Consider the following 27,519-nt stretch of genomic DNA (forward strand, 5'->3'; position numbering starts at 1 on the left):
AGAGGTCAAGATACAAAAAGGAGTGAGAATTGATTTCAGTCCGTAAGCACCTAACTCTGGGGAGTGAGAGTTATGTGCTTTACTGTGTGGGCTGTTGGATGATGTCGGATTTGTTTTCTATTCTGTGTCCCTACATGACCAAAAGTGCCTTCCACTCGAGCTGCAGAAGTTGTCGGACTTCTCAGCACAAGCCAAGCTGTATGTCTACCGCTATCCCGGTGGGGATTAACTGCCAGGTTCCCGCTCGCAGAGTGCGGAGAGACTTGGGTCAAGACGACTTTCTTTGTTAGCCTCCGATTGGAGCTGCGCTAAAACGGCGCGTTTGGAAGCGTATTCAAATCGCGCGCCCAAGCAGTCTCTTTCCGGGGCTCAGGCTTAAGGATGGTGGGGCACCTTTATGCTCTGCCGCCGGGTCTGTGCGCTAGGGCTCCCTGACTTCTGGTAGCCGGGAGAGTGAACTCAGCAAACGAACGAGATTGATCCCTGGTGGACACTGCCTGGACGGGAGCCCGCAGCGATTTAGGCGCCACCTCTGCTGACGGCAGCTACTTCCTGGTCGTTTTGCCCTTAACTATCATGGCGGCCGGTTGCCTTCGGCCGGGCCCACTGAGACTGCTCAGAGAGCCAAGGTAGGGCAATCGGGTCTACAGCCCGCCCCCGTCGCGGAGCAGCCGGGTGAAGCCTAAGCTGTGCCGCTGGTGGTGAAGGGGGTATAGGGACAAGCCAAAGAAGACTAGGACCCGGCGCCGTGCCGCTGTGTGCCCACCCCTCGTCTCCCGGCACCAAGGCTGCTGGAGCCCAGGGTGTGTTTTCCTTGTCCCCGCCACTTTCCAGTCCCTGGCCCAACATGATACTGACCAAAGCCCAGTACGACGAGATAGCCCAGTGCCTAGTGTCTGTGCCGCCTACCAGGCAGAGCCTGAGGAAGCTGAAGCAGAGGTTCCCCAGGTAAGTGTCCGTCTCTCCACTCGCACAGCGCTTTGCCCGCAGCAGCTGAGCCTGGGCATCCCAGCCAGCGCTTAGGAGCCACGTGTCGCACATGAACGGGGAGGAACAAGAGTGTCTGGTGTTGGGAGATCAAGGATGTGAAAAGGTTTCCTCTTTCACCTGTCTTCCACAGGAGACTCTTAAATGGATGAATCCCTGGCAGTCTCCCAAGACCTTGAAATTAAATTCAAGTTCACAAACGTTTATTGAAAACTTGGTGTGTTCTATGTGATGGCTGCACATAGTAGGTGCTTCCTAAATGTCTGGTTAATTGACAGATACTAGGAATGAATGATAGGTGGCCGGGCCCTCTCAAAGTGGAAATACAAATTCTAGATTCAGAAGGAGGAAATGGAAGACCCTTTTCGATTGGCCCCTGGAAACAAACAAGGGACCACAGGCCTAAAGGGGCCTCCTACTGTTCAACTTTGACTCTCTAATGCAATTAGGTGATCTCAAGTGTTTGTCAGTCCAGAGTCTGGTGCCCTAGGGATTCCACTCTTGGGTCAAGATTGGCCATTTTAACAACCATATATACATATATATATATACATATATGGTTGTTAAAAAAAAAAAATATATATATATATACACACACATTCCAGGTGTATTTCATACTTCCCACCCTTGCACAGATATCACCAAAGAAGTGTTTCCTTGAAGAAAGAGAGATTACTGGATAATTGGTATTAATAAAGTACAAATTGAAGAGTAAACTAAAGGTCTTTTATGACCCCTGTTTTTTGAAGGAGTCAGTTTTCCTCATCTGTAAAATGTTTTTAATATTTTCCAGATATAATTAAAGGCAATAGTTTTCCTTTTATAGTTTTTAAGACTTTTATCAAACTTGCCAACAAGGAACAAAATTGACAAACTGGAATTTAATTTTCTTTCATTATCTCTTGCCAGCTCTGCCAATGAACAATGTAATGGGGGGAAAGCTGAGGGAATAGGTAGATTTTTTTGGGCAGTTTGAAGATGGAGCTCTTGTTATGTTCTCATATTACTACTGTATTTTTGCTTCTTTCCCTTTTCTCTCCTCTTTTTCCCCACCTCTTTTTATCTCTTTCTTTTTTTTTTTTTTCCCTTGTCACCTCATCTCCATAAGAGGTAACCTCCCCATATGCTTATGGAGGACTTAGGAAGTACACTAAATAAGGATGCCCTTCCTTAGGGGCACCATGCTGTCTTGCCTATGCTCTTATGTGCTTTGTTTTTGTCCTTATTCATGATATGGCCAGATATTTTTCAATTTTCCCAAATACCATCCAGGGAATAACTAACTCTTCTTCCCCTGGAAACTTTAGAGAGTCTGTACTACTACTCTGCAAAAGAAGGGATTAAAGGGTCATTTAGCAGCCTGAGTGGAAATTCTATTAACAGTGTGGTTTTTGGAGTTGACCTCACAGTTTTCGTTACGGCACCGTTTTACACTAGGTGGTTGTTGCAAAGGCCTTGAACAACCTTTAGATTTGGTAGATCATTTTACTAGAGAGTCAGTCAGGTAAGGACCTCATAGATAATTTCTGGTGGTTCAAATAGGTTAAGTGACTTGTCAAAATCCCAGAGATGTTTAATGGCAAAACAATGTAGAATACAGGTTTCTTAACTTTCAGTTCAGAATTCTACACTAAGCTGCCTGGATTAGTTTTCATATTAATAATAATAAAAGTGACAATTATTTTTTGTTGGCATTTGCCTACACGGAGTTCTAAAAAAGTACTGAAATGGTTTTGTTTTTGTTTTTAAGATTTTATTTGAGAGAGAGCGAGAGGGAGAGAGAGCATGTGCAGGAGCGTGGAGGTTGGGGAGCAGGGGGAGAGGAAGTGTGAGGGGGAGAGGGAGAAAGAGAATCCTAAGTAGACTCCCATGCCAGGTGCAGAGCCTCACTCAGGGCTCCATCTCCCCACCCCGAGGTCATGACCAGAGCTGAAATCAAGAGTCAGAAGCTTAACAGACTGAGCCACCCAGGCTCCCCAGTACGGAAATGTTTTTTAAAAAGTTGCTAAAGTTTTATTTTCCTGATTTTAAAAGTTGTGCATGCTCAGTAAAGAAAATAAAAAGTATTCATAATTGCATGGCCCAGAAAAGTTCTTTTAACATTTTATATATTTCCTTGTAGTCTTTTTTGCAGTGTAATACTGCCACTACTAATATAGTTTGTAGGTCTTCCTGTTCTTACTTCACATATTGTGAGCACTTCTCATAAAATTCTTCACAATTTGTTTCAAATAAATAATAATATCACATTCTATATGTACCACCCACTTTCTTATTACTGGACGTCAAAAGTTTTGTTTTTCTAATTTTCTGATACAGTTGTTATATAATGCCCAGTCTTCTGCTTATTTTCTTACTTTAGATTCACAGATGTGAGAGTGACTGTATCAGTAGTTTCCAAACTTTTTGGTCTCCACATCTCTTTATACTCTAAATAAGCCTCAAAGACCCCAAAGAACTTTTGTTTATGTCGATTACATCTGTTGATATGTACCAAAATACAAATTAAAATTGGGAAATTAAAAAAAAATCTTATTAATTTATTTAAAAATGACAATAATAAGCCCATTTTGTGTTAACATATTTTTATGATTAATAACATTTCAAAAAAGTAGTGAGAAAATGGCATTGTTTTACACTTTTGCAGATCTCTTTAGCGGCTGTCTTAAATAGAAGGAAGACATCTGCTTCTGTATTCAACCTGTTGTAAGATGTTGTTTTGATTAAAGAATATGAAGAAACCCTAGCCTCAGACAGATGCAGTCGGAAAAGAGAAGAATAATTTAATAGGCTTTTTAGATAATGTGGATATTTTTGTTAGTACATAAAACCTAACAATTGGTATTTTCTCAAAGGTTAATTACAATGTAGAATGTGAACCATATCATGGAGCTTTTCACTCTGTTATATTATAGTCCACTGGCCTGTCTTGAACTTTGAGTGGATCTTTCACCCATGAATGATTTTTATCATCCATGCATTGTTTGTTTGTAAAATGTTGGTTGTGAGTTATGCAAATCTTCCAAATGTTGTCACCTTTCATTATACATTATCAAAAAATCATGTTCATTAATATCCCCACTGATCTCATCAGAAAAGTATGTAAGATTTGAAGCTGTCAAGCTTATGGTGATGGATGCAGAGTTTTCCAATATTTGAATTTTCCCTTGAAAGCTCAAGTTTTATCATTGCAGCAAATATTATCAATTGTTTTCTTTGAAGTGACAGGCTCACATTGTTTATTTTTCAGAAAATGTCTTCCAGATACCCAAATCTAAATAATTATACTTTGTTCATTGCTCATTCAAGTAAAAAAGTTGTCCCATGGAAAAAGTGGCTAGTTCAGCTCTACAACAATCATGTAAGTGTTCTCCCTTGAGTCAGCCATCATACTTTGATATGCCGTAGATTTGCTTTGTATTTGCTTCTTACTTTGTCATATAGAATGTTAAAAGGATGTGTATTCAAAGGTTGAGATTTAATAAAATTAATAAGTGAATCTTAAGATATTCTTATGTGAAACTGGCCTTTTTTTTAAGTAAACCTATGCCCAACATGGGACTTGAACTCGCTACCCTGAGATCAAGAGTCAGCATGCTCTACCAACTGAGCCAGCCAGGAGTCCCAAACTGGCTTTTTTTTTTTTTTTTTTTTTTTTTTCCTGGAAGTGTGTTGCAGTGAAATTTACAGTGACTCCTAGAATAGTTTGCCTTGATTTATGCGTAGGGGTAGCAGTTTTACCCACTATTGTTTTTGTATCATCCATGCAGATTTCACACAGGGAAAAAGGTAAGTCACGTTTTACTAGTTCCATAAAAATAGTTTTGACTTTGTAGACCCCTGAGAGGGTCTCAGGGACTCCAGGAATCCACTGGAGTTCATTGACCACACTTTGACAACTATGAGCTATTTCAAATCAAAGGATATGTATATTTTGAAGGATTTTGGTGTATATTGACAAATTAGTATCAAAAAGATTATACTGAGGCACCTGGGTGGCTCAGTTGGTTAAGTGTCCAACTCTTGATTTCAGATCAGATCATGATCTCAGGGTTGTGAGATGGAGCCCCCGCCCTCCCTTGGGCTCTGAGCTAGGCCTGGAGCCTGCTTAAGATTCTCTCCCTCTCCCTCTCCCTATGCTTCTCCCCTCACCCCTCCCCTGCCTCTCTCCCTCTCAAAAAAAAAAGAAAAAGAAAAAAAAAAAAGATTATACTAATCCTATTACTACCGGGGCAGGGGAGTATTTGTCTCTACAACTTTGGCCAGCATTAAAGAGTGTCATTATTTAATCTTTAGTATGATTGGTCAAGAGTGACATTTTGTAATTTGCATTTTTTATTATAATGCATTGTGTATTTCCCCAGTTGTTTATTCACCATTTAACTTTATTGTTTTTGAATTACCTGCCTGCTGTCCTTTGTCTAATTTTATATTGGAGTGTTTGCTATTATTGTTTATTGATTTGTTATTGTTTAGTGATCTGCATATGTTAAGGATGTTGATCCTTTACATGTCATATCTGTTGCAGATATTTTCCCAGTTGTTTGCTTTTAAATATTGTTCTATTTTTTATTTATTTATTTATTTTTTAAAGATTTATTTATTTATTTGAAAGAGAGAGAGAATGAGAGAGAGAGAGAGAGAGCACATGAGAGGGGGGAGGGTCAGAGGGAGAAGCAGACTCCCCGCTGAGCAGGGAGCCCAATGCGGGACTCGATCCCGGGACTCCAGGATCATGACCTGAGCCGAAGGCAGTCGCTTAACCAACTGAGCCACCCAGGCGCCCCTATTTTTTATTTTTTTAAAGTTCTTTTTAAAGATTTTATTTATTTGACAGAGAGAGCGTGCGTGAGTGGGGGTTGGGGGTTGGAGAGGCAGAGGGAGAAGCAGACTCCCCCTTGAGCGGGCAGCCCGCCATAGGGCTCAATCCCAGGACCCTGAGATCATGACCTGAGCCGAAGGCAGACCCTTAACTGACTGAGCCACCCAGGTGCCCCTTTTTCTATTTTTTGTATGCTTAACTTTAAGTTTATCCTTTTTTTGCTGAGAAAGTCCTGTCCTGTCCTAAGACATGAAAACTAAATCTTCACCTAAATTTCCTTCTAGATTCTTTGTGGCTTTGTTTCTTATTAATTTTTTAATTTGTCTAGCTCAAAGGTAAAGATGTGGTTTAATCCCCCCCCCCATACACTCACTGTGGCTTCTACTTGCTAGCCTCACTTATCCATGACTTCTTTGTTTTCACTGAAATTACAAATTTATGTCTTTACAAGTCACTAGGTTGAGCCTGGGCAGTCCTCTTAACCCTCTGGTTATATAATCGTTCAATTTAAAATGAAGGGATAGGGCTTTATGGTGTCTAATATTGTACAACTCCAAAAGTCACCCTCCTTCTGTTCTTTTCTGATCTGCAGTTTTACAGGTAATGGACCCTTTGGGCCCAAGAATATAGGGCATACTGTATTTAAGTACTCGCTGAGGATACATTCATTGATTTGCATCTCCCAGCTTATTTCCTGGACCTCCTTATTCAGGTAGAAGCCCCCAACCCAGTCAGGTTATATTTTACATTTTTTTTCCTACCTAAACACTACATATGTATCTGATTTTAGTCATTCTTTGAGAGTTCCCATATTCCATTCACCTAGGTTCCCCTAGTGTTAACATCTTACATAACCATAGTACAATTATAAAAATCAGGAAATTAATTTTAATGTAGTTCGGTTAACTAATCTATAGGCCTGTTTTGAACTTTTGCTAGATTTTTCACTAACATCTCTTTGCTATTCCAGGATCACACATTACATTTAGTCGTCATGTCTTCTTAGGCTCCTCCAGTTGGTGGCTGTTCCTTACCATTATTTTTTGTCTTTTATGATCTTGACAGTTTTGAAGAATACTGGCCAATTATTTTGTAGAATGTCCCTAAGTTTGTACTTGATGTTTTGTCATGGTTAGATTGAGGGTAAACCTTTTTGGCAAAAATACCCCCAGAAGTGCTGTTGTACCCTTCTCAGTACATCATATCGGGGTGTATGACTTTTTATGTCTTATTGCTGGTGAGGTTAACCTTATTCACTTGGTTAAGGTGTGATGTCTGCCAAGTTTCTCCATTATAAAATTACTACTATTCCCTTTCCAATAATTACCTTGTGGGGATATCCTTTGAGTCTATGCAAATATTCTTTTTCTCATATCACATTTTTCTGTTGATATAAGCATCCATCAGTGGTTCTTGCTTGAAATTGTTATTACCGGTATTTGCCTAATGGTGATTTTCTATTTCTCTCACTGGAATACTCTTTCAGCTAATATCATTTATTACCACCATTTCATGTGAAACAATCCATCACACAGTCAGCCCATGATTTTCACTGGTACTTGCAGTTCATTCACCTCTCTTGGCATTTGGTCTGTCATAATTCACTGTGTGCTCACTATGTCTGTGGCACTATTCGAGTATTTTTTAGAAAACAGATAAGACATTGTAGTCATTAATTTTGAATAACCTGTAGTCTGAGGAGAGAGTTTAAGACACATCCAGTAGCCATAAATTATTAGAATCACAGAATCCACAAAGAATTTGTGGAGCATTTAGTACATGTATGTTGAATCAAGTGGGTTTCTTTGAGGAGATATACCTTGGTTAGAAATTGTTTTGCTGGTAAACTGAGCCCTTTGGCACAAATTTAATTTTTCCCTGAGTTCCCTTGCCGTGCATTAGTTATTTGGTTGCTATTTATGCCTATACTAACGAGTCAGAAGTCAAACTCTTGATACCATACATCTCTAAGCAAGTAAGTGTCTTTACATTGCTGCTATATCTTTTCCCTTAGAGATTCTGGCTCAGCTGTTTCTAAGAGTGCCTTCCCCGTTCTTAAGTATGTTTTCTCTCTTGGCCCACAATATCTACTGTTTTCCACTCCTGGATCATAGTATAGGCAACCATTTACTCATATGAGGCTGTTCCTAGATAAATCTCACAAGGAGTAGTTAAAAACTTGTTTGGCTGGGCTCCCTGTATTTAAACCAATGGAGTTGGTTCATTTTCTTGAGATCTTCACCTACTTTTACCTGAGAACTGGAGTTGGGGCTGGCTGTATTGTGTATTTGCCAGGGTAGAACTCAGTGGTACTTGATGGTGGACCTAGGGTCTGGTCTGGTTAGGAGTGGAGTAGCTAAGGGACTTGCTTGGGACAAGCACAATTTTATTTAAGTTTTACCTTTGTTCAGGGTGGCTTAGTTTATTTTGGTGCTGCTGTTGACTACAGTTACCCTTTTCTGAATAATGTTACCCCCCACCTCCAGTGATGCATTTTAAGCTGTTCTCTTGATCCATGGGGAGTCTTGTATTCCATTGTTTTTTGCTTCCTATAACAATTTGCTCTTGGGGAATGACTTGGTTTTGCCACTTTTGTCTGAGTCACAGTTGCCTCATCTGTTTAAAAAAAAAAAAAAGGGACAGAGCTTCACTGCTAAGAAGTAGAAGAGGGATTCAAACCCAGGCAGGGTCCGGCTGCAGACTCTTACTCTGTGTATTGCCTTTGCCGTTCAGTTCCTTAAGTCTGTGGTGAGGATTAAGTAAAATAAGGCATGTAAAACACTTAGCATAGTGTAGACGTTCTGATAAGTAGTTAATGGATGGTAAATATGATTATGGTTATTATTAGGATTTAGTAGCTGGCCTACAGTAGAAGAAATGTCTGAGTACTAACCTTCCGAAACATATAAAACAAAATTTTGCTTTGATACGGATCAGTTGATTATATGGCTCTGAACACATGGATTTAATCATTAGTTGAATATGGCCCAGATATCAGAAACTTGTCTTCCAAATCTTTCATAGTAATATATAATGTCATTTAGAAAAAAACAAAACCAAACTTTTGAACCCAGATGCACTGATTTTTAAGAATTACAGTAGCACATTACAGTCTATAATTAGTAGTGATTTACTTAAATTGGAAGATTATTCCTATTTGCCTTGTTCTCAAAGTTGAACTGATAGTTCGTTCTCAATTTGTGGTCAATTTTCTATTCTTTTGATAATGTTGTGGTGCACCTGAGTTCCAGAATAATGGGTGAGACTAGCTTGTAAAGGGAGAAAAAAATCAGCCTTTTATTGGGCTGGAAATTCTTTTGGTGGTTTTGCTAAGGAAATATAACTAATTTACATGACTTTCAAAAATAGTACTCATATACTTAGGAAATATATCTAGGAGTATTTTTTTGATCTTTAGGGCAAATTGGAAAAGAAATTGGCCTAAAAAGTGGCCTAAGAAAAGAATATGGTTATTTCATGTATTTCCTTTAGTCATCTTTTAAAATATGATTTTTTATTTCATAAGATTTCAGGTTTTTATTTTGTTGTTGCATTGTACACCTAGCTTTAAAGACTCTTCTGGAAGGTTATTTTATTAAGGATATGGCACCTTGTGCTTTGATCAGATATCTGTGTCTTTTTGGATTTGCATAGTTGCAAAAGTAGCTTGAATTTCTATGAAAGAGTATTTGGAGAAAACCTCAGATAATGTTATCTTGAGAAGAACCCATGCTGATGCTATTTCTTATTAGTTTGAGGGGGGAAGTTTTCATGTTATTAGATTATTAACTTCATTTTAAAGTCTATATTCAGACATCAAACTTTAGTCTACTAAGTAATAACTCATATCAGAATGTTTACAGACACAATAAGGAGGAATTATATATCTCCCTAGGAGAAAAATGTTCCATGGATGTTTAGGGTAATAATATCTCATTATTTGACTTTCAGCAAATGTTGACTGAATTTACCAGTATGTTTTTATTACACCTTTTGTGCAGTTTTGCCATATTGATTGAATTTTCCTTAAAAACAAAACAATCAATATACAAGTACTTTTCCAGAGTTAAGTAGGAAAAGTGACCTTAACATATAAAAGTTATATACCGGTGTGAAAATGATATGGGAGATGGGTAAATAATAAATTTTCCTTTATTTTCAGTTGGCTTTTTCCTGAGAGGAAATGTTTTCAAATGTTTAATTCAAGGTGTCTTTCTCTCTTTCTGCTGTTAGATTTCTTCTACCATGAGCTGGTACACAGTGAACACAGTAAAGGTGTTGGGGTACAGCTTCTAACTGAAAGACGAGTCTCCATTTCTTAGGGGAACAGAGCACACAGCCAGTTCCAGGATGGTTTGCTTGCTCCATGGGCTTCGAGACCAGCATAGAGCAGTCTGTGCCTTGTGTATTAAAGACAGCATAGAGCAGTCTGTGCCTTTGGTCAGAAGTCCAAACCTTTCCTGGCCACTTTGGGGTACTAAATACCTGCCTCTACTTTTCTTTCCATCCCTACCTTTCAGGAGGCATCTTGATATAATGTATTTAAGAGTTAATAGTTCTTCTTCATAACTCAAAGCTTCCTTCTTGCCAGGGAACAGTGACAGGATTGACATTGTCAACTTTTTCAAGCGCTTTCTCTTGCCTGAGGGCTGATCTTTTCTGTTCCTTCTGGTTTCAGGACAGTGCATAAAGTTTTTTTATTTGTCTTTTAACCTAAGTTTGGTATTCAAATCGTGACCTGATAAATACCTGCAGTATCATTGAGATAATGGAGAGGTCTGCAATTTTCTGTCCAAAGTAAAATATTAAAATATCTTAAGAATTATTTCCTTATTTCCTTTATGTGTTTTCAGTATTGAGATTCAGCTGCTTAAAATGTTTGAAAACTTTTAAACTTAGAGAAATAACTTGAAGACCATGGGAATAAATATTTTGAATCTGAGAAAGCAGTACAAGCAGAGGAAAAAGTAAGTGGATTCATGTTTTTTGATACTGTTATTCAGTCAAATAAGTAGTACTGGGTCTTTCCCTGACCAGGTGCTGGCACCTGCTAATTGGAGTGATTCCGTATAAAGCTTGGGCTTTTTCTGAGGATGTCCTGGGAGTGGTAGTCATTTACAAGACTAAGGTTTAAAAATACATGGTATGTTGTCACCCTTCTCTCCCCTCCAACATAACTCTTCTATTTCTCACATGTTTATTTTTATTATTGTTGAGACTTGTCCTTTGCTCCAAGCTCAAGAAAGGATGAGCTGTAAACTCTGATCTTGTATTTATCCTGTTTTAGGAAATAGGAGGCATAGCACTCCCTTGATACTTACCAGGGTTATCACTTCATGACTGATGGAATCTCCAGACATGCAGCGAGCACTAGAGAGGATGGCAAAGGTCTAAAGCTTTGTGGTGCAGGTGTTTGGTTAAGCTCACTTAGTAGCTGATTGATGTGGTCTTCCCCAAATCAGGCTAGTGGTATGAAAGATTCAGATTTATACTTCTCAAACTCATGAATTATGTTTGTCATGAATATTTGTGATCATTCTCAGAGGGTCAGAGCTGGGGATGTTTAATCTAGGAATGCTGTGGGAACCCAACTCCAGGGCCAGCATGAATAGAAATACAGAGTGAAATCTCTTTGTGGTTTGTCACTCATGGCTGTGCCACACCTTAGCCTCCTGAGATTCTCTAATTTATAGAATGGTGTTTAAGACTAGTAGGGGAATAAGGTTCTTTGTAGGGATAGCCTTCTTGGTAGGTGGAACGTGGGAAAGTAAAGCGTCATTTAAATGCATCTTCCTACAATCACATGTGAAATTAGACTGGCGATTTTTTTTCCTCTTTTTTGTTTCTGTCTATAACTCTTCGAAGCTGATACCATCTTTTGCTCAAGGTATATTACACTGCTATTTGTTTTTGCTGATAATATTGGTAGGGAAAGCTAATAAAATTTGAAATTAACTTGCACTTCAAGCCCCATTTAGCTACGATAGTAAATGGACTGGGGCTGTGAGAGAGACTCTTCGTTGTATAGCATTAAAAAACCCCACAGACTCTTACAGTTTAGATGTAACAAATAGCTCACAAACATCATTTCTTAACTGGTGAAGTCAACATTATCTGGATTCTTATTTCCTGAGGCCAACTAAAATACATATGTAAAAATAAAATACATTTAACCTCCAGTTTATAACGTTTGAATTTTTATTTGCACTGTGGTGGACATGCTGGAGACTCTTCCGGTGCAAATCACAAAAGTTTCTCCAGAGGAACCTGCATACCTCTCTTATTATTTTAGATTCAGTGACTTCTAGAGTGTTGGATTGAGATACCAATTAGCCACCATCTAGTCAAATCAGTTAATGTTGTCGATGCAGAAACCGAGGGAAGAGTGCCACCAGGTGATTTGAACAAAGTTACACATCTGGAGGTCAAACTCTCCCTTTGTGCTCTTTAACCAGATCTCAGATTTCTGTCTCTTGAGGGGCCAGGCAGGTACCAACAAGGAGTGAATGAATGAAGCTGGCCTGGTTGGGATCGTGGCTAAGGGAAAGGACAGTCGTGGGTACTAATGTGGCAACTGCCACCTTATGCCCTGTGCTGCTGGGTCTTTTATTCTCTAGAAAGCAGCTCTCTATCTCACTTTTTAGAAGAAATATTCTGAGTTTTAAATGTTGTCACTTTGTTGGAATTTTTAAAGACCCTGTGGGCCAATGGTTTCCTGGCCAAACAGAACAAGTCTGTGGGCTGAATTTGGCCCACAGCCAGTGGGTGCTGGAGCAGGCTCTTTCTGGCTTGTGAGAGCTGTTGATAAGTATCTTTTCCTGACTCTACAAGCTGTGACCTCACATCCAGTAGCTTAATATCAGCCACGGCAGGAGTGTTTACACCACAGAAATTGGCTAACGTGTGACAAATCTGGGCTCTCCCCACTGCCACCAAAGGCATTTCTTAAGCCCCCCACACCGCTGCATACCATCACCAATTTGAGACTTTTGCATTGTACCTTATGGCCCTATAACATGTCTTTTCCAGAATTTTCTTAACCCAGTTTATTCTTTTTTTTATCGCTTTTTTTCTAAAAGGGCTCAAAATGCTTACATCTATATTTTATTTATTCTTACAGTATTTTTGTTGGGCTATCCCCCCCCTTTTTTTTTTTCTAAAGAGAGGATACATATATTTTTTCCCCACCATAGTTAATGTGGGAACTAAAATGCTAGTTGTGAGCCTTAGCAGTACCTAGTATATTATTGGTATTATAATATATATCATAATGGACATTTGATTGAACTGACCTGAGAAAAGTGCTGCCTGGTTAAAAAAGAAAAAAAGCCACATATGTATGTCTCATTTAAGGAAAATTGATTCCTTTCAGAAATAGATTAATTAGCTAACTTTAGGGATATTACAGTGATTTACTCTCTCTCTAGGAATTTGGAAATGTTCCAATGGTATACCTGAGGGTTTATCATGTCAGAAATTATTTTTTTGAGAAACTTCAAGCTTAGCTGTTACGTCTTCAGTTGGCAGTCACTCCAGTATAAAAAGAAAATAAGGCATCTCTATAATTATAATGAAAAACAAATGGGAAGATACCCAGTTGATTATAATTTGATTTTGTACAATTTTATAAAGTTTCAATTATCCCGTGTTCAAATATGTTTCTTTTCTACATTTAAAGTGTCAGTAATAAAGTAATATGACAGTGTATAGCTAAAACAAATGGACAATAAAATTAACATTAGGCAAGAATATATGCATTTTAGAATAACAAGAGAAATTCTTCGTGGGGATAGGCCCACATGAGTGGGCTGGCCAGGTGGTGTTGAGTTTGGCAGAGTTGTCATAGCCTGTGCTTGACCTTGGGTGCTTTATTAGCTCTCTCTGCTTATGGTTAATTATTTTATAAATCGATAGGAGGCAAAACCCATTATTGGGAACTCCAGAAGGTGGTTCAGGTTTTTGTTGTAAAGGCAGTTTTATAAATTGGCTTAAAGAGCTTGGTTCTGGAAATAGACATATGAATTCTGGCTTCATGAGTTACTTGCTGGTGACCTTGGGTAACTTCTTCATGTCTTGGTGCCTCATTTATAAAATGGGATTGTTACGAACTTGAAATGAGGTAGTACATATAAAATGAGTAGCAAAGTTCCTAATACTGTGCTGAATAAATTTTTGCTGTTTCTGTTATTGTTACCATTATTGATTTAAGGATGCTGATTGCAATGGTATTTATGCTAATAATAATTAGACTCAGGACATCAGAACTGAAAAAATTTTGCCTAAAACCAGCCCCTTTATTTTCTAGGTTTCCAAAGTGTTGTTCATTTACTCCCAGGATAATAGGAAACCTACTTTTAGTCAATTACAGTAAAGTCCTTAGATGATAGTGGCAACCAAGATGGGATATTTTTTGGGATGACAGATGAGGATATGTAGGTTTAGGTTGATTCTTCTTCCCCCCCGCCCCCCCCCCCCGGGGTAAGTGAGAACGTTAAAACCTGAAAATTTTTAAGTATTTTCTTGTCTAATTATTCCTCAAATATAAACTTCCATATTCTGGAATACTTTTATATTCCTGCCCTACCTTGATAGCAAGGTGGTTATGAATTTATGAAAGATATTAGGATGAATACCAGTTTTGGAGTCAGGGTTCTGCCACCAGGAACTAGCTGGAGTCCAGTAATTATGTGAGTTCAGGTGTAAGTCTTCCAGGGCATGGAGATTTTGTGGGATGTTCCAGGTCATAATATGAGTGTAAACACTGGTTTTAGTGTTTTAAACACTGGTTTTAGTGTTTAATATAGGTATTAATAAATTTGAAGAATGAGTGTTTTTTAAACAATCTTAAAATCTATTCATGCTACTAATACTGATTATGAAAAGATCTTGTGGTAAACACAAAGAAATTGCATAAACTTTTTAAAGAAAAATTTAAAACACAAATGTCTTGTAACCAGAGAATAATATTGCCCCTTAAGGCTTTGGTTATTATTAATTACAGTGTATCCTAGAATGCTGCCTGCAAAGAATTTGCTTAATTTATCTTATTTGTGCAGTTCTGCTGATCATATCATCGGAATAATAATGAATTGGGCAAGATAGTAATTCTTCCCCTTCTTTTTAAATTCTGTTTATTGTAGAGCATATCTTCTAGGTTCTAGGTTGAGGAGAGGCTTTTAGGTTTAGACCTACTTCATACTTCACTTAAGCTACTTAGACCAGATTGGAATAAAGGTTTTAAAACTGGTTAGAAATCACTGTGCTTAAAAATAATAATAATAATATAATAATACTTAAAAATTTGAATGATACTCTGAAAAATAGTGCCTGTAGCCAAAGGTAATGGAAAAGTCATAATTGTACTATGGAATGTATTTTGAGGACAATTCCTTATAACTCTTCTGAAGTGTGAAAACGAGACTTGGTTAGTTTTATTTCATCTGTTAAGGGTGTGTAAGGAGTCTAGATTTGGTACATTGTCATGAAAAATATTTTATTCATGTTACAGCTTTTTGGACAATTGTATTCTGCACTGTATTACAATGGCACAATAAATTGCTGAATATACTGTCTGCTGAATATGACTTTACCATGAAAAATTTGATGCATGGAGAAGAAAAGGTTGGAATATATCAACCTTTTCTGACAAGGGACTTTGAATTTTGACCTAATACAGGTGACCTTTGTGCGCAATAAAAGTGAGCTTAATCTTGAGGTCAAGGTTGAGGTGAATGGCAGAGCTTATGCTGATTGTGGGTACTTCAGAGCCTACCTAGCTATTGGCTAAATGGGAGTCTGGCACTTTTTTTTTTTTTAATTTTTAGCATTTTCAGGAGCTTATTTATAGCAGTTTGTTTCGCTCTTTAACACTACCCCATTTCCTCAAAGCTCAGCTATCTGTTTAGTTGTGGTAAGTTTGTCCGTTTATTTATAAAGTTTACTGTTTCTGAGTGAAAGGTATGAGTGTGCTATTATTTTCTGTTCCATAGATAAGCCATAGCTAAAAATAAAAATGTTCTTAATGGCTTAAAGAAAAGACAACTGACATATATAACCTTGGAAATGAAAATATATCTTCTTTTAAGAGGTTTATTTCTTTGACAAGTTGAACTCTTATTATCTAACTTTGGAACTGTCAGAAGAATTTTTAAGTAGTTTGTACCTTTATCTAGATTATAATTAACAGAACTCTCATGAATTATTGTCTTAAAAGGTTTAGATGATTTAGAGACTGGTTATTCCCTTGAAAATTCCTTTGAAATGTATCCACTAATGCCTTTACATTAAAATATTACATGATATAAAATATTTTAAAGGTTTTTCTTGCTGTACATAAAAGGAAAATTATTTTAAAACACAAATTTCACTCTTAAATATCTCAACTGTTTTGTCATAGGTAAATTACATCTTAGCAAACAGAAAAAAAAAAAAAAACCTGTCAGTGTTATATTACCTGAATATTGTCTGAGCTTAGTGAATATTCTGCCCAAATAATTGTTAGAAGCAACAAACAGCTGGGGGGAGAGTGTCAGAGCCTCTAATGGAAAGAACTTCTACTCTTTTAATCGAGCCTGCAAAATATATTCCCTGGGACTGATCAGCTCTGAAGCACTGAGGTTTGATGATTGGAATGGCAGGAAACCATGCTTTCAGGACATAATGAATTGACGAGGCCATCCATCATTTGTTAGCATACTCTGAAACGTGGGCTATGTGTGCAGAGGCCTGTGATTTAGTAAATACTTGGGAGATGAATAGAGCTTACACACAAGGGAAGATATTGCTGTCCTTCAGCAGCCTGAGACCCAGACGCCTGCTGAGAAGGCCATCTGACGGCACATCATCAGTAACCGGCCTGTCACAGTCAGCGGTGCCCACCGACCATCGCCAGTATATTAAATGCATTTTTAATATCTGCTTCAGTAGATTTAATGAAGAAAATTTAGTTTCCATACTCCAAGCACTGCTTCTTCAAGTGTTCTAAAGCATGGACTCTTGCCTACATAAGAAAGGGGGAAGACCATGTCGGCAGTTGGGAGAGTTGATGGAAAAGGACACCCAGACAAAATAATGTGCAAATAAAAAATGCTTCTAGCAGAGTTGGCAACTTGTTAATGTAAAAAAGCTCCCTTTCATTTTTTTTTTTTTTTTTAAAGTGGCTTTTGATTAGTTCTTTATACCCTAATTCCCTTCTCTCACAGGCCCTTTCCCTAGGAGGCTTGAACCTACTGGTAAGAGATGTTAGCCTTCTGATCAGAAAGGAAATTTTAGAAGGTGAATATTATGGTTTGGCATAATTTGGATAGAGAGACTCAATTTTAAATTAGTTTGTGTTTTGAGATACTGTTTGATTCTTAGGAATTTTGCATGAAGATATAAATATAAAGTGGGATTTTTCTTACCTAGTTATTCCACATTTTTTAACATTGAACTTTACTCATTAATCAAGTTAGTATATTTTTGTCTGGTGTCATGCAGAACAGCTCAAAATGAATGAAAAAAAGTAGTTGTCATCTTGATTAAAGAGTGCTCTTCTTAGACTATAGTGTTTCTTTAAAAATTGTAATTTTAAAATGTTCTCTTTTTGTATTCCGGCAAAGTGTGTAGATTCATTCTTTTTAATGAGTTTCAATGTTGACATTATTTACTACAAAACAGCAAGACAACCAATTAGATATTGTTGCAAGCATGCACTTTAAGGGTTTCCCCTCTTGTTTAAAAAAAAAAATACAGAATATGCTCTCATGTTCGCAGAAGAAGAAGCTACGGAATGGGACCTATAAATCTGATTCTTGCATGTGTCAAAACAGTAATGTATTAAATGCATATTATTATAAAAATTTAAGACATGTCTTAAACACACTTACATTTTTATAACACATGGCAATATTAAATAATACATTTCCTTGTTAGCATCTGTTTGCCGTCATTGTTGGCAAGACCTATGATTTATTGCTTAAATTAATGACCAAGACCATTTTGGACCTGATATATGCCCCTAAGCTTATTACATCACTAAATAAAATAAAATGTATGCACTTGTGACAGAGTTATTTTTATAATTGTTTATCCCTTTAAGTGCCCTATTCAGTGATTCACTGAAAGGTTCATAATGGTTGGCTTGTAACCAGAAAATAATCTCAGAAAGGTAAAACATATTTCTTGTCTAGAAATAAAATACCAGAGTGATGGTGATGATAGGGGTCCCAGCAAGAATTTGCAACACTCAAACCCGTTGTTCTTTTCTTCAGTGTGCTCAATTAACTCTTGTTGAATTTTTTTTGATGCACGCCTCCCTCCCTGCCCATTTTAAAAGCTATCTATTACTGCTACAGCTCGTCTTCATATAAACCCTTCAATATGGGTGAGGTGGTTTTGCTCTGACATAAAGCTGCAAGGGTTAAATTGTTTTTTACCGATGATTTTTCAGGTGCCATTCTCACCGTGCATGAAACTAAGCAAGATTATTTCCCTCTTATTCATTCTTTTCTTTTGCGAGATTGGAGTTTTACTGTTTTTATACTGAACTCTATTTGACTTCATAGTCTTTATCTTTCCTTTCTGAGGGTGCAGTATGAGAGACCCTTCGGTATTCTTACAGTGACCTGTTACTCATCTAGAGTCACTCTGCTGCTGGACTTGTAAGACAATATAATATGGCTTTGTGGGTTTCTACTGCACATGAAGTATCTCACTGATTGTCAGCTCGCCTGTCACATGATGGTGGTAAGGCAAAGTTTTGGGGAAGCTTAAGCCTTGCTTCTGGACTGCCGTGTCTACACCTTGAAACAGATGGAGGCTCTTTGGGTACCTGAGAGTAATCCTTGTGGGAAGATGATTATTTTGTAGATATCTTGGGGTGATTATCACTTATAACTGAAAACAAAACTTAGTTCCTGAGAAAGATCTTTTTCTTGTCTTCATCTCTTTTTACTGCATTTTAAACCAAACAGTTCATTGGAAATCGAAACAGACTTTGTTTTTTGTTTCTGTTTTTTTCCTTAGTATTCTTTCCCAAGGCACTTGATCTGGTAAAATTTTTAATGGTTTTCTCAAAAATGATCAGGCCAACGAACATTTGTGATTTTCTTGAAGAGCTATATTGGCCTTTTCTACTTCAGGCTCTCATCTCCCATCTCTGATCTTTATATCTTCCTTTTCATCTCACCTTCCTTGCCTGGGAGACCTGTCTCCAGATGAAACATTTTAAAGGAAAATTGATGATGAATTAGAGTCTTGAGTGCCAATGTCTAATTCCCTCTCTCCTGTTCCCTCCCCTACTTTTTTTTTTTTTGTCCTTTGAATATTTGAATATTGGTTTAGACCCACTAAGAATTTTGTTGTTGTTGTTCATTTGGAATGTATACGTTCCTGTCTTTTGCTTTCTTTTTGATTGAATTCCTCAAGGTTAGGAGCCATGTGTTTCATGTCATTTTATCTTCCAACTCTTTCCTTGAGAACCTACCATGGTATTGTGGTCCTTTGTGCAGTCAGTGAATACCTACTAACTTTCTAATATGGGCCAATGCTTATTTCTATGATCTCTCTCTCTTTTTAAGACTTATTTATTTCTTTGAGAGAGAGAGAGACAGCACTAGCAGGAGAAGCAGAGGGAGAGAGAATCTGAAGCAGACTCTGTGCTGAGCATGAAGCCTGACTCGGGGCTCAGTCCCATGACCCTGAGATCATGACCTGAGCCAAAACCAAGAGTAAAGACGCTCAACCGGCTGTGCCACCCAGGCGTCCCTCTATGATCTCTTTTGAGGAGGAGAGAATTCAAAGGTGTGTTTCTTCATTTTGGCCACTACTGTTCTGTCTAGTACCATACAAAGGAGTTGCTATTCTTTCCTAAGATTGTTTCTTAAGCTCCCACTCCCTGGGTCAGGATGTTTAAGTCCTATTTAAAAATATTAAAATATTCAGTAGGCAGCTAAGTGCTTAGCCTAGTGTACTACTTAACACTAAATGAAAGTAAAATATAACACAGACATGGAGCCATTTGTTATATTTTAGTAGATGAAGCAATGGCGGTGTAAACCTTAACCTTGTAATTTTGTGAGTTCCACTTTATCATGTAGCTGTAAGGGTAATCAAAGTAAATCACGGGAGATGAATAAATATTTTCTAGTGCTTTCTCTGTGCTTTCAGAAGTGATGTTTGATCCATGAAATTTTAGTAAGTGTGTTAAATAAAACAATATGATGTGCACTGTGTCAGATCTGATAAATTATTCGGTATAGGACATTTATACAACATATGTTGAGCTGCTACGTGAACAGCTTAATGACTATAAATTATGTTAATCTGTCTTGCCATTTTTACATTTTGTTAAAAATCGCACAATTTGTATTGTAGATATTTATATATATGTTTGCGGGGGTGGGCAGGGAGAAGAAGAAGGCATAAGAAAGGCACAGGTCATCTCTGCGATGTTCTGACAGTGATCCGGGGCTCCTCAGCTGTGCAGTGTACATAACACAGATGTTGGGGAGTCATCTGTCAGCCATGCCTCTCCTATGGTGTTAAAGTTCTAGAGGGAAAAGAATTTGACACAGTGCTGTCACTGTTACATTTTCACAATAGAAGAGCATGCAAATATTGAACCTCCTGCTTAGCAGTAGTGCCCTGTCTAATGTCTGTGCTAGTTAGAATAAAAAATCATGGGTGCATCTTGGGCTCAGAGATCTGACAAAGGTCATGCTATGTTGGGCATTTGAATTGGAAATTGTCTGGACTTAGATTTTATAAAACTCCCACTGTTGTGTGTGGGGAGAATTTCAGCAGGGTTTTGTCCCTGGAGAGGCCTCTTAGGCCCTTTTCTGTCCTATGAATGAATTTAGATGTGAGGGTTACTCCTGCCTTAAAACTGTTAAGTTCATTTTGCATACATCCCTAGAGAGAAAAACTGGCAGATGCTTTTGTCTTGGAAGTGTTTAAAAGAAAACTGCAGAGCAGGAACAAGAGAGAAAAGGGGCCCTATGTGGAGTCCCAGAACATTTTGGAAATGGCCAATATGCAGTTTTCATCAGTACGAAGGCGGGGTGCAATATGGTGCCTGTGGCTCACAAGGGAATATGAATGTTGATTAAGCATACTCCCAGGCTTTGAAATTCTGAAAGCAGTGTCAGAATAATGGATGTTGAGCAAATGTCAAGCATTTGTTAATTTCTCTGTTATTTGGAGTTTATCTACCATGATCAATCAAATAAACTAGTGCTTCTCTCTTGTGGCATGTGTCATTGATATGGTGATTAGGTGGCTAGAGAGACCTTCTGCTTTTTTTCCAGGTAACAGATTATAGAGGGGTAGACAGAGCTTTTCAGTTGAAGATTTGTTTATGGCTTGGTTTAGTAGAAATTTCGATATTAACTAAGTACTTTGAGAGTGATATAAAAATCTGCAGCCACATGCAAAAGATACTAACTAATGTCATTTACACCAAAAAAGCTGGTAGTGGTGTTATGGTTTCCATCGAAAGAGAGTTTTCGTAGTTTATCAAACTTTGGTGTAAAACTGGGTGAGAGAAATTCGATCCCGGAAGAATTCGGGCCTATTAACATTTGTAGATAGAGTTTTGGATCTGTTATTATTTTTGTCTTCCCCCCACCCCCAGTTTCAATGAATTCTAACACAGCTATTGACTTTAATCCTTGAGAGAGAGTCAGTAGATTTGCTTCATGTGGTTCAAAGTAATTTCTTTCTATTATTTTTAGGAAGCAATGCTACAGTGTTTTGATGTCCCCGATATAAATGATCAAGAGGTCCTTTCCAGCAGTTACTGGACTGCAAATTATGGTGAAGTACTAACATTCCATGGGGTGAGGAATAGTTTTCCTTTTAGAGTATGAGTGGCCTTACCAACCAGGATTTCATTAAGGTTTGACACTAGCGACCATGTTTAAATGTTCTGCCCCCAGGAAAGTGTAACTTGGACTGCAAGGGGGTCTTTGTGTGAAACTGCCACAGCTAGAATCGAGGCAGCCTTATAATTAGAGATTCGGCTTTTTTTTTTTTTTTTCCTGTTCCCCATTTTCTTCTCATAATCTGAGCCATATAGCTCCCATGGTTCAGATGGAAACTAGTACTATCCTTAAAACCCAGATCATGTGAAATAGGTGCCTTTATGATTTTTGGCATGTTCATTCTACAAAATTGGACCCCCTGAAGTCATCTGCCCCCTATTTTTAAGCCCCAGTGAACTTTCCCTTCAGGGGATTTACAACTGGGCAGCTACAGGGTATTCACCCCATGAACTGCCTATGTTGTTTCTGGAGGACTCTTTTTTGATTTACTCAACCTGCCATAATGTCTGAAATATCATGGCAGTTTCCAAAGTAGAAAGTCTTCAACTTCCTTTTCATGTTAAGATGCTTTATCTTAACAGTCTCCACTGGGCCTTTGGTTTTGGCCTTCTCTGGGACTAGAACCCCTAACCCTCTGAGTAAAATCTTCATATCCTGCCTGGTACATGGTGCCAATGAATTCAACCACTGCAGAGCCTCCAGCATCACAAAAACAGACAGCACTGCAGACTGGCTTTTTTAGACTTCCCTCTGAAGACTCATCATTACCATGCCCTGCACACAGCATCACTGAATCATTTGCTTACCTCACACACCAAAACTCTCAGACTGCTATTGATATACAGCTCTCAAATTTATTTTTTACTTGTGGTGATAAAGCTGTTTTTCCTAGTTTAGATTAGAAAAACATGGAAAATCTTGTTATATTGTTGAAACTTACTGTGTAATAGTACGAGAAAAGGAGTGTGAAATCAGAGTGTGAATTTAATTCTTAATCATATGTACTCACGAGTGCCTCTGAGCACTCCCATGGAAGGTGCTGGTAGTTTCGGTAGGTAGTGTCCCCCAGCGCCTGCCAAGCTATTAGGCACTCTGTCTCTTGGCTTCCATTTAGCTCTTCTAATGTCCACGTATCACTGAACTTTCCTCTTCCCTCTCATGTATTACCACCAAATAATGACTCATTAAAAAAAAAAAAAAGTGATAGGACGAATATTGGCTCCTACTGGACACACATTCTAATGATAACCAAAGTGCTTTTGGGGTTCCACATTAGCAGGTGTTTTTAGAGCATGTGACACAATCTTTTAAATATCTTCAGTAGTGACACTTTGGGAATCGATCTGGTATTTGGAGATAGGCAAACATCAGGAGGTTTGATAAATAAGAGGGCAGGTGACCACAAGGTCTGGAAACCTAATTATTTTGCCACGTGTTGCAATTCAGTAATGAATAAACTTTTTATTGTATGTCTGTTTTTCTAGTCTTGGTGGCCACCCTGTATTTTGGTTAAGATACGAGCTGTGACTATGAAGTTGACTTGCTTGTGTGACTCGTAAAGTGGTTCTAAAGTGATCCCTAAAGATAAGTTCTATTTTGAGTAAAGGCAGCATCATTGAGGATGAATGTACAAGCCTCACTCCTTCTCCAGGATGATGATTTTGGCCAAAAATAATTTGAGTGAGTTAGTTCTTGTCTGCTGGCTGAAAAAGGCCATTTTGTTACTTTATTCACATACTGAGTGAGTGTATAGATTCTCTTTCCTTAAAACTATTAGCCATTATTTTATAACCTTCTTTTCTCTGGGCTCTTCAAATGTAGATTAACTAAGAGGCTAAAGACACTTACATTTCCTCCCAGTCCGTTCCATTACCCACTTACCTGGTGGTTGGTAGGAAGTGATAAAATTCCTGAAAGGCAGAGACTTTTTAGGGGAGGCAGAAGAGTGAAGGGTTAGATAACTAAACTAGCTAGTCCTTGAATACCAGAGAAGTGGCTCAATATGGGATTTTCAGTTAATCAAAAAAATAAAAAAAAAAAAACAAAAACAAAAAACCAACTTTTTTTTTTTTTAAAGAAAGGGGACTGTAGTAATTCCAGAATTTCGTCCTACAGCTTAAGACAGATTTTTATAAAACTGCCCTTTCTCCGGTGGTAATGGTAGAGCAGATGGAATTGCTTGTTTAGGCCTCTGGTTGAGTTCAAGTTTGAAGTATGATGAAAATTTTCCTTTATTTTTATTTTCTCTTTGTGTTTGGTATGTGTTTTTATTTGTCCAAGGTATTTAATTAATTAATTAATTCAGGGTAACAGTATGAGGTCCTTTTCTCCTGTTACATCGTTGAAACTCATGCTTTACCTCAGAATTAGGAGGTTAAATTCTTCATTCCCTTTGGAAGGGAATTACACCTGCTGTAGAGTTGGAACAATCACTTTTATAAAAGGCTAAAAAAATAGGGAGACAGAGCCCTGAAAAGACATTGTCTGTTTCTTTTGCAGTTTCACGGTGGGAGGAAACGGGTCAAACATTTTAAAAACTGCATTTGTGAGACATTAGTAAATCCTTCACTAAGTTTGGTGAGGGTTGATTGAACATTTTTTTGGTCATGTTTAAATCATAGCGATAGGACTTTAAGTAGCTAAGTGTTGTTAGACATTACTTAATGCTTAGTAATTTATCTGGTTTTAAAGCTGTTTCAGCAAAACATTATTACAAGTTCCTATAGCAAACACTGTCAAAACCTTGAGACTTTTTGGGATTCAAACAACTAGTTAGGGGGTGATCTAAACTTGGGCAGCCTGCCTTGTGCTTCAGTGATCAGTTCCTTCTTGAAGAGGGTAGTTATACCGCACTCTGTGCGCTTGACACATGCAAATGCTAAATACAGTAGCAGCATGAGGTCTCTGTCATTAACAGTAATTTATGTAATGAAAGCCACCTGGCTGTTTTTTATAATTAATTGCTTGTAAATAATAAATTTAAATATAATTTATAGTTTTCTAAATTTGATTACTATATAGGCCCCACAACAAAACTAAAACAATTGGCAATTCCATAATTGAGTTCCATGACTTTTAAAAGGAGATATATATAAAAGTGTAGATGTACATCTACATATATATCTCCCTTTAGGAAATATTTTCACTAAGAAACATGTTTATTTAAATATATCAGGTGAAATGTCAGGTGAAAATATGTTTTGGAGGGGAATGGTAAGAATGTAATCAAGTCCTGCTGGCTTCTTTTGAGTTGTCATGCTAATTTTGAAATAGTCTCCCTGATTTATTTTTTATATTATTATTTCAGCCAGCCTTGTGAAAGTATTTATACACGTAATTTAAGATACAGAAGAAAGTGTACCTACTTAACAATAATGTAGTATAACTATTTTGGGAAAAAAAGTTTTTTCCCTCTTTTGTAAACTTCCAATTATGTTTTGAAAAGAAATTATATATGGGAGAAATATACTTAAGTATATATGATGATATGTTATATGCTGTGGTGATAATAAGCAGCTTTGCTTAATAGGTTTACTAAGCACAATATCCCTGATTTAAGAAGACTTTGTATTTGTTTACATGGCCACATATATCGGCTACCAAAGTATCATTTTTTTTCTGATTTATTGGAAAATACCAGTGATTTATGTGACTTAAAAAGAAAGGGGGCTTTGGAGCCTTGGCCTCTGTACTTCTCTTTCATTAAATAAAGAAAGGAAAGAGGCAAGGAAGGAGGACGGAGGAAGGGAGAAGAAGGTAGTTCATGACTTTATGTTTAATACTTCCCTCAGCAACTATTTACTAACAGTTATGTCATATTTTCTTGGAACTTTATGATTTTTTTAAATTAATGTCTCTTTTCTAAATTTATTTCCACTAAAAGCTGTATCCTTCAAATATCTATATTGTTGTTTTGTAGTATAGCAGTGAAATTAACATCAAACAATTTATGAAATGTGTAGACACTTTTGTAAAGGATTAATAAATTAAAGGAGAATTTGCAGCTTTGAGCTACAAACTTTATGAAATAGATTCTCTTCCATATGTGACCAGCAACATTTTTCCTTCATGATTTAGTAAAGTTGAGATAAATCAGTGATGCTCTATTAGTTAGTTGGACTTATAAAAAATTTTTTAGGGTTCTTTATGTTCTTTGTAGAAATTCAGCTAGATCATGAACAGAGTTCTGTTAAACAGCAGACTGCATGTTGCCTGCTTATGAGATTGAGAGGTTCGAGTCAGTGTGGGGCCTGCGCTAGCTGGGCTTGTCTATAGGGAATAAAAATCATGGCTTCTGCGTGTGGTCAGGGTGTGACCACCATTCGTCACCTCAACAACAGATATCAGACTCGTTCATTGCTTAGTTTCCAAGGTCTAATAATCCCCCAAGAATTTAGAATGTTGTTGACTGTCCCCATTTACATCACCGAAGAAAGAAGCTTTGCAACAGGTGCAGCTGTATACTAATTGCAGGGTGTGCTTAATCTGTCCAGAAGGGAGAGTGACTCCAAATTTGGTATCTTAAAGAGTGGAGTGACCTTTTAAAGTCCCAGGATGAGAATTGCCAACAATTGCAACAGGCTAATTATACCCACAAGGAGTTGTGAAGTGCTTTTAAGTTTTCCTATACACCTAGAAGTTCGGTGAAGGGCTTGAAGTCATTAACATATGACAGATGCACTCCCTTTTCAAGGGCTCCTGTGATAAGTTTTGATTGTGGAAGTGGGAATTTGACCCTAGCTTATCACTTGCTTCATTAGCTTGTTTGAGGACAAGGACTTTTTTTTTTGACATGAGTGTTATCTTACCCATGTTCCAGAATTCCATCCACCTCCTTCTCTCTGCTGATAGGAAGTCACAGTGATAACCCTGATGCTGTTTTTTCCAAAGCATATTGTACATTGTGCGGGGTTACATATGTTTTATATATAAGTATAAAGAATATGTTTCACCCATCATATATTTTATATAATATTATTGCACCTTATCCGAGCATGGGTATTTCAGAGTTTTAATTACATTATTTCAGAGATACTGGCTTTTATGTGATTTCTGTTCTTTTTTTTTTTATGGAAAATATACAAATACACTTTTTGGCTTATAAAGAAGACAGAAAGTCCGACTTCTACAATTCTATGAAGTTGACTTTTTTTGAGGTTGGTGAGAATAGGGGAAGGAAGTTTGGGTTTCGTCCTGGGGACCTCTGTACACATATGGAGGGAAGCATAGCATGCTTCCCAAAGAATGAACAAATGATAGAGGCACCTGCCCCCCCACGAGGAGATCTGGAAATGGGGCATGGAAGGGCCTCATGCAGTAAAACCCTGTGACTGCAGCACTTAGATGAAATTGCTTTTTATTATCTGGTTGGAAAATCATCTCAAATAAGCCATACAGGATTAAGGTTAAAAAGATTCTGAGTAAAACCAGTCTCCGGTAGTCTAATTCCCTCTCACAGTTATCTCTGTATTTACCTGCTTAGGGTGACTGTTTCAATTCCTTAATAGACTTTAGACTTAAACTTTATTTTTAAATATTTTCTGTTAAATTAAAATCTGTTTATAGAAGTCACTATTCCCTTAATCTTTAAGGGTTATGAGTAGATTTTATATTCCCAACAGGCATAATCATATTTAGTTGTGTTCCTGTCAATTACCTGCAAGCTCTTTTTATATAATTAGGGGATGGTTAATTTACTCAAAGTAAGGTTGCCACCTGTCTAAGGATTAACCCAAACAGGTTGGAAGTCACAGAGAGACTTTTGAGTTTGGGTTTAAAGCAGTAGGAATTGATTTCTTAACTCTCTCCTTCCATTTTGGTGGCATTTTCTGGGTTAATCAGTGGTAGTGGTGACAACAGGTGTTTTCCTGGTCCCTGTATTCACTAGGTTGGTAAACTGTTGCTAAA

General features: G+C 37.6%; 1 protein-coding gene across 7 annotated transcripts in view; it reads left to right on the forward strand.

The window, feature by feature from the left end:
* The first annotated feature begins 431 nt into the window (after window positions 1-431).
* The window catches only part of CDIN1 (CDAN1 interacting nuclease 1), a 203,364-nt gene continuing 176,276 nt past the window's right edge, over window positions 432-27,519 (forward strand). Inside the window, exons 1-3 of one of the 7 annotated variants that reach the window (XM_073876767.1) lie at window positions 432-948; window positions 4,238-4,348; window positions 10,663-10,776. In XM_073876767.1, the coding sequence (XP_073732868.1) occupies window positions 10,727-10,776 (50 nt within the window). In that variant the 5' untranslated portion in view covers window positions 432-948; window positions 4,238-4,348; window positions 10,663-10,726. The remainder of the gene's footprint in view (window positions 949-4,237; window positions 4,349-10,662; window positions 10,777-27,519) is intronic. The other 6 variants (XM_073876769.1, XM_073876766.1, XM_025884398.2 and 3 more) reach the window with 6 other exon arrangements.

The sequence above is a fragment of the Callorhinus ursinus genome, unplaced genomic scaffold (genome assembly GCF_003265705.2).
Source record: "Callorhinus ursinus isolate GAN/ISIS: 27379988/994484 unplaced genomic scaffold, GSC_fseal_2.0 scaffold25, whole genome shotgun sequence".
Taxonomy (NCBI): Eukaryota; Metazoa; Chordata; class Mammalia; order Carnivora; family Otariidae; genus Callorhinus; species Callorhinus ursinus.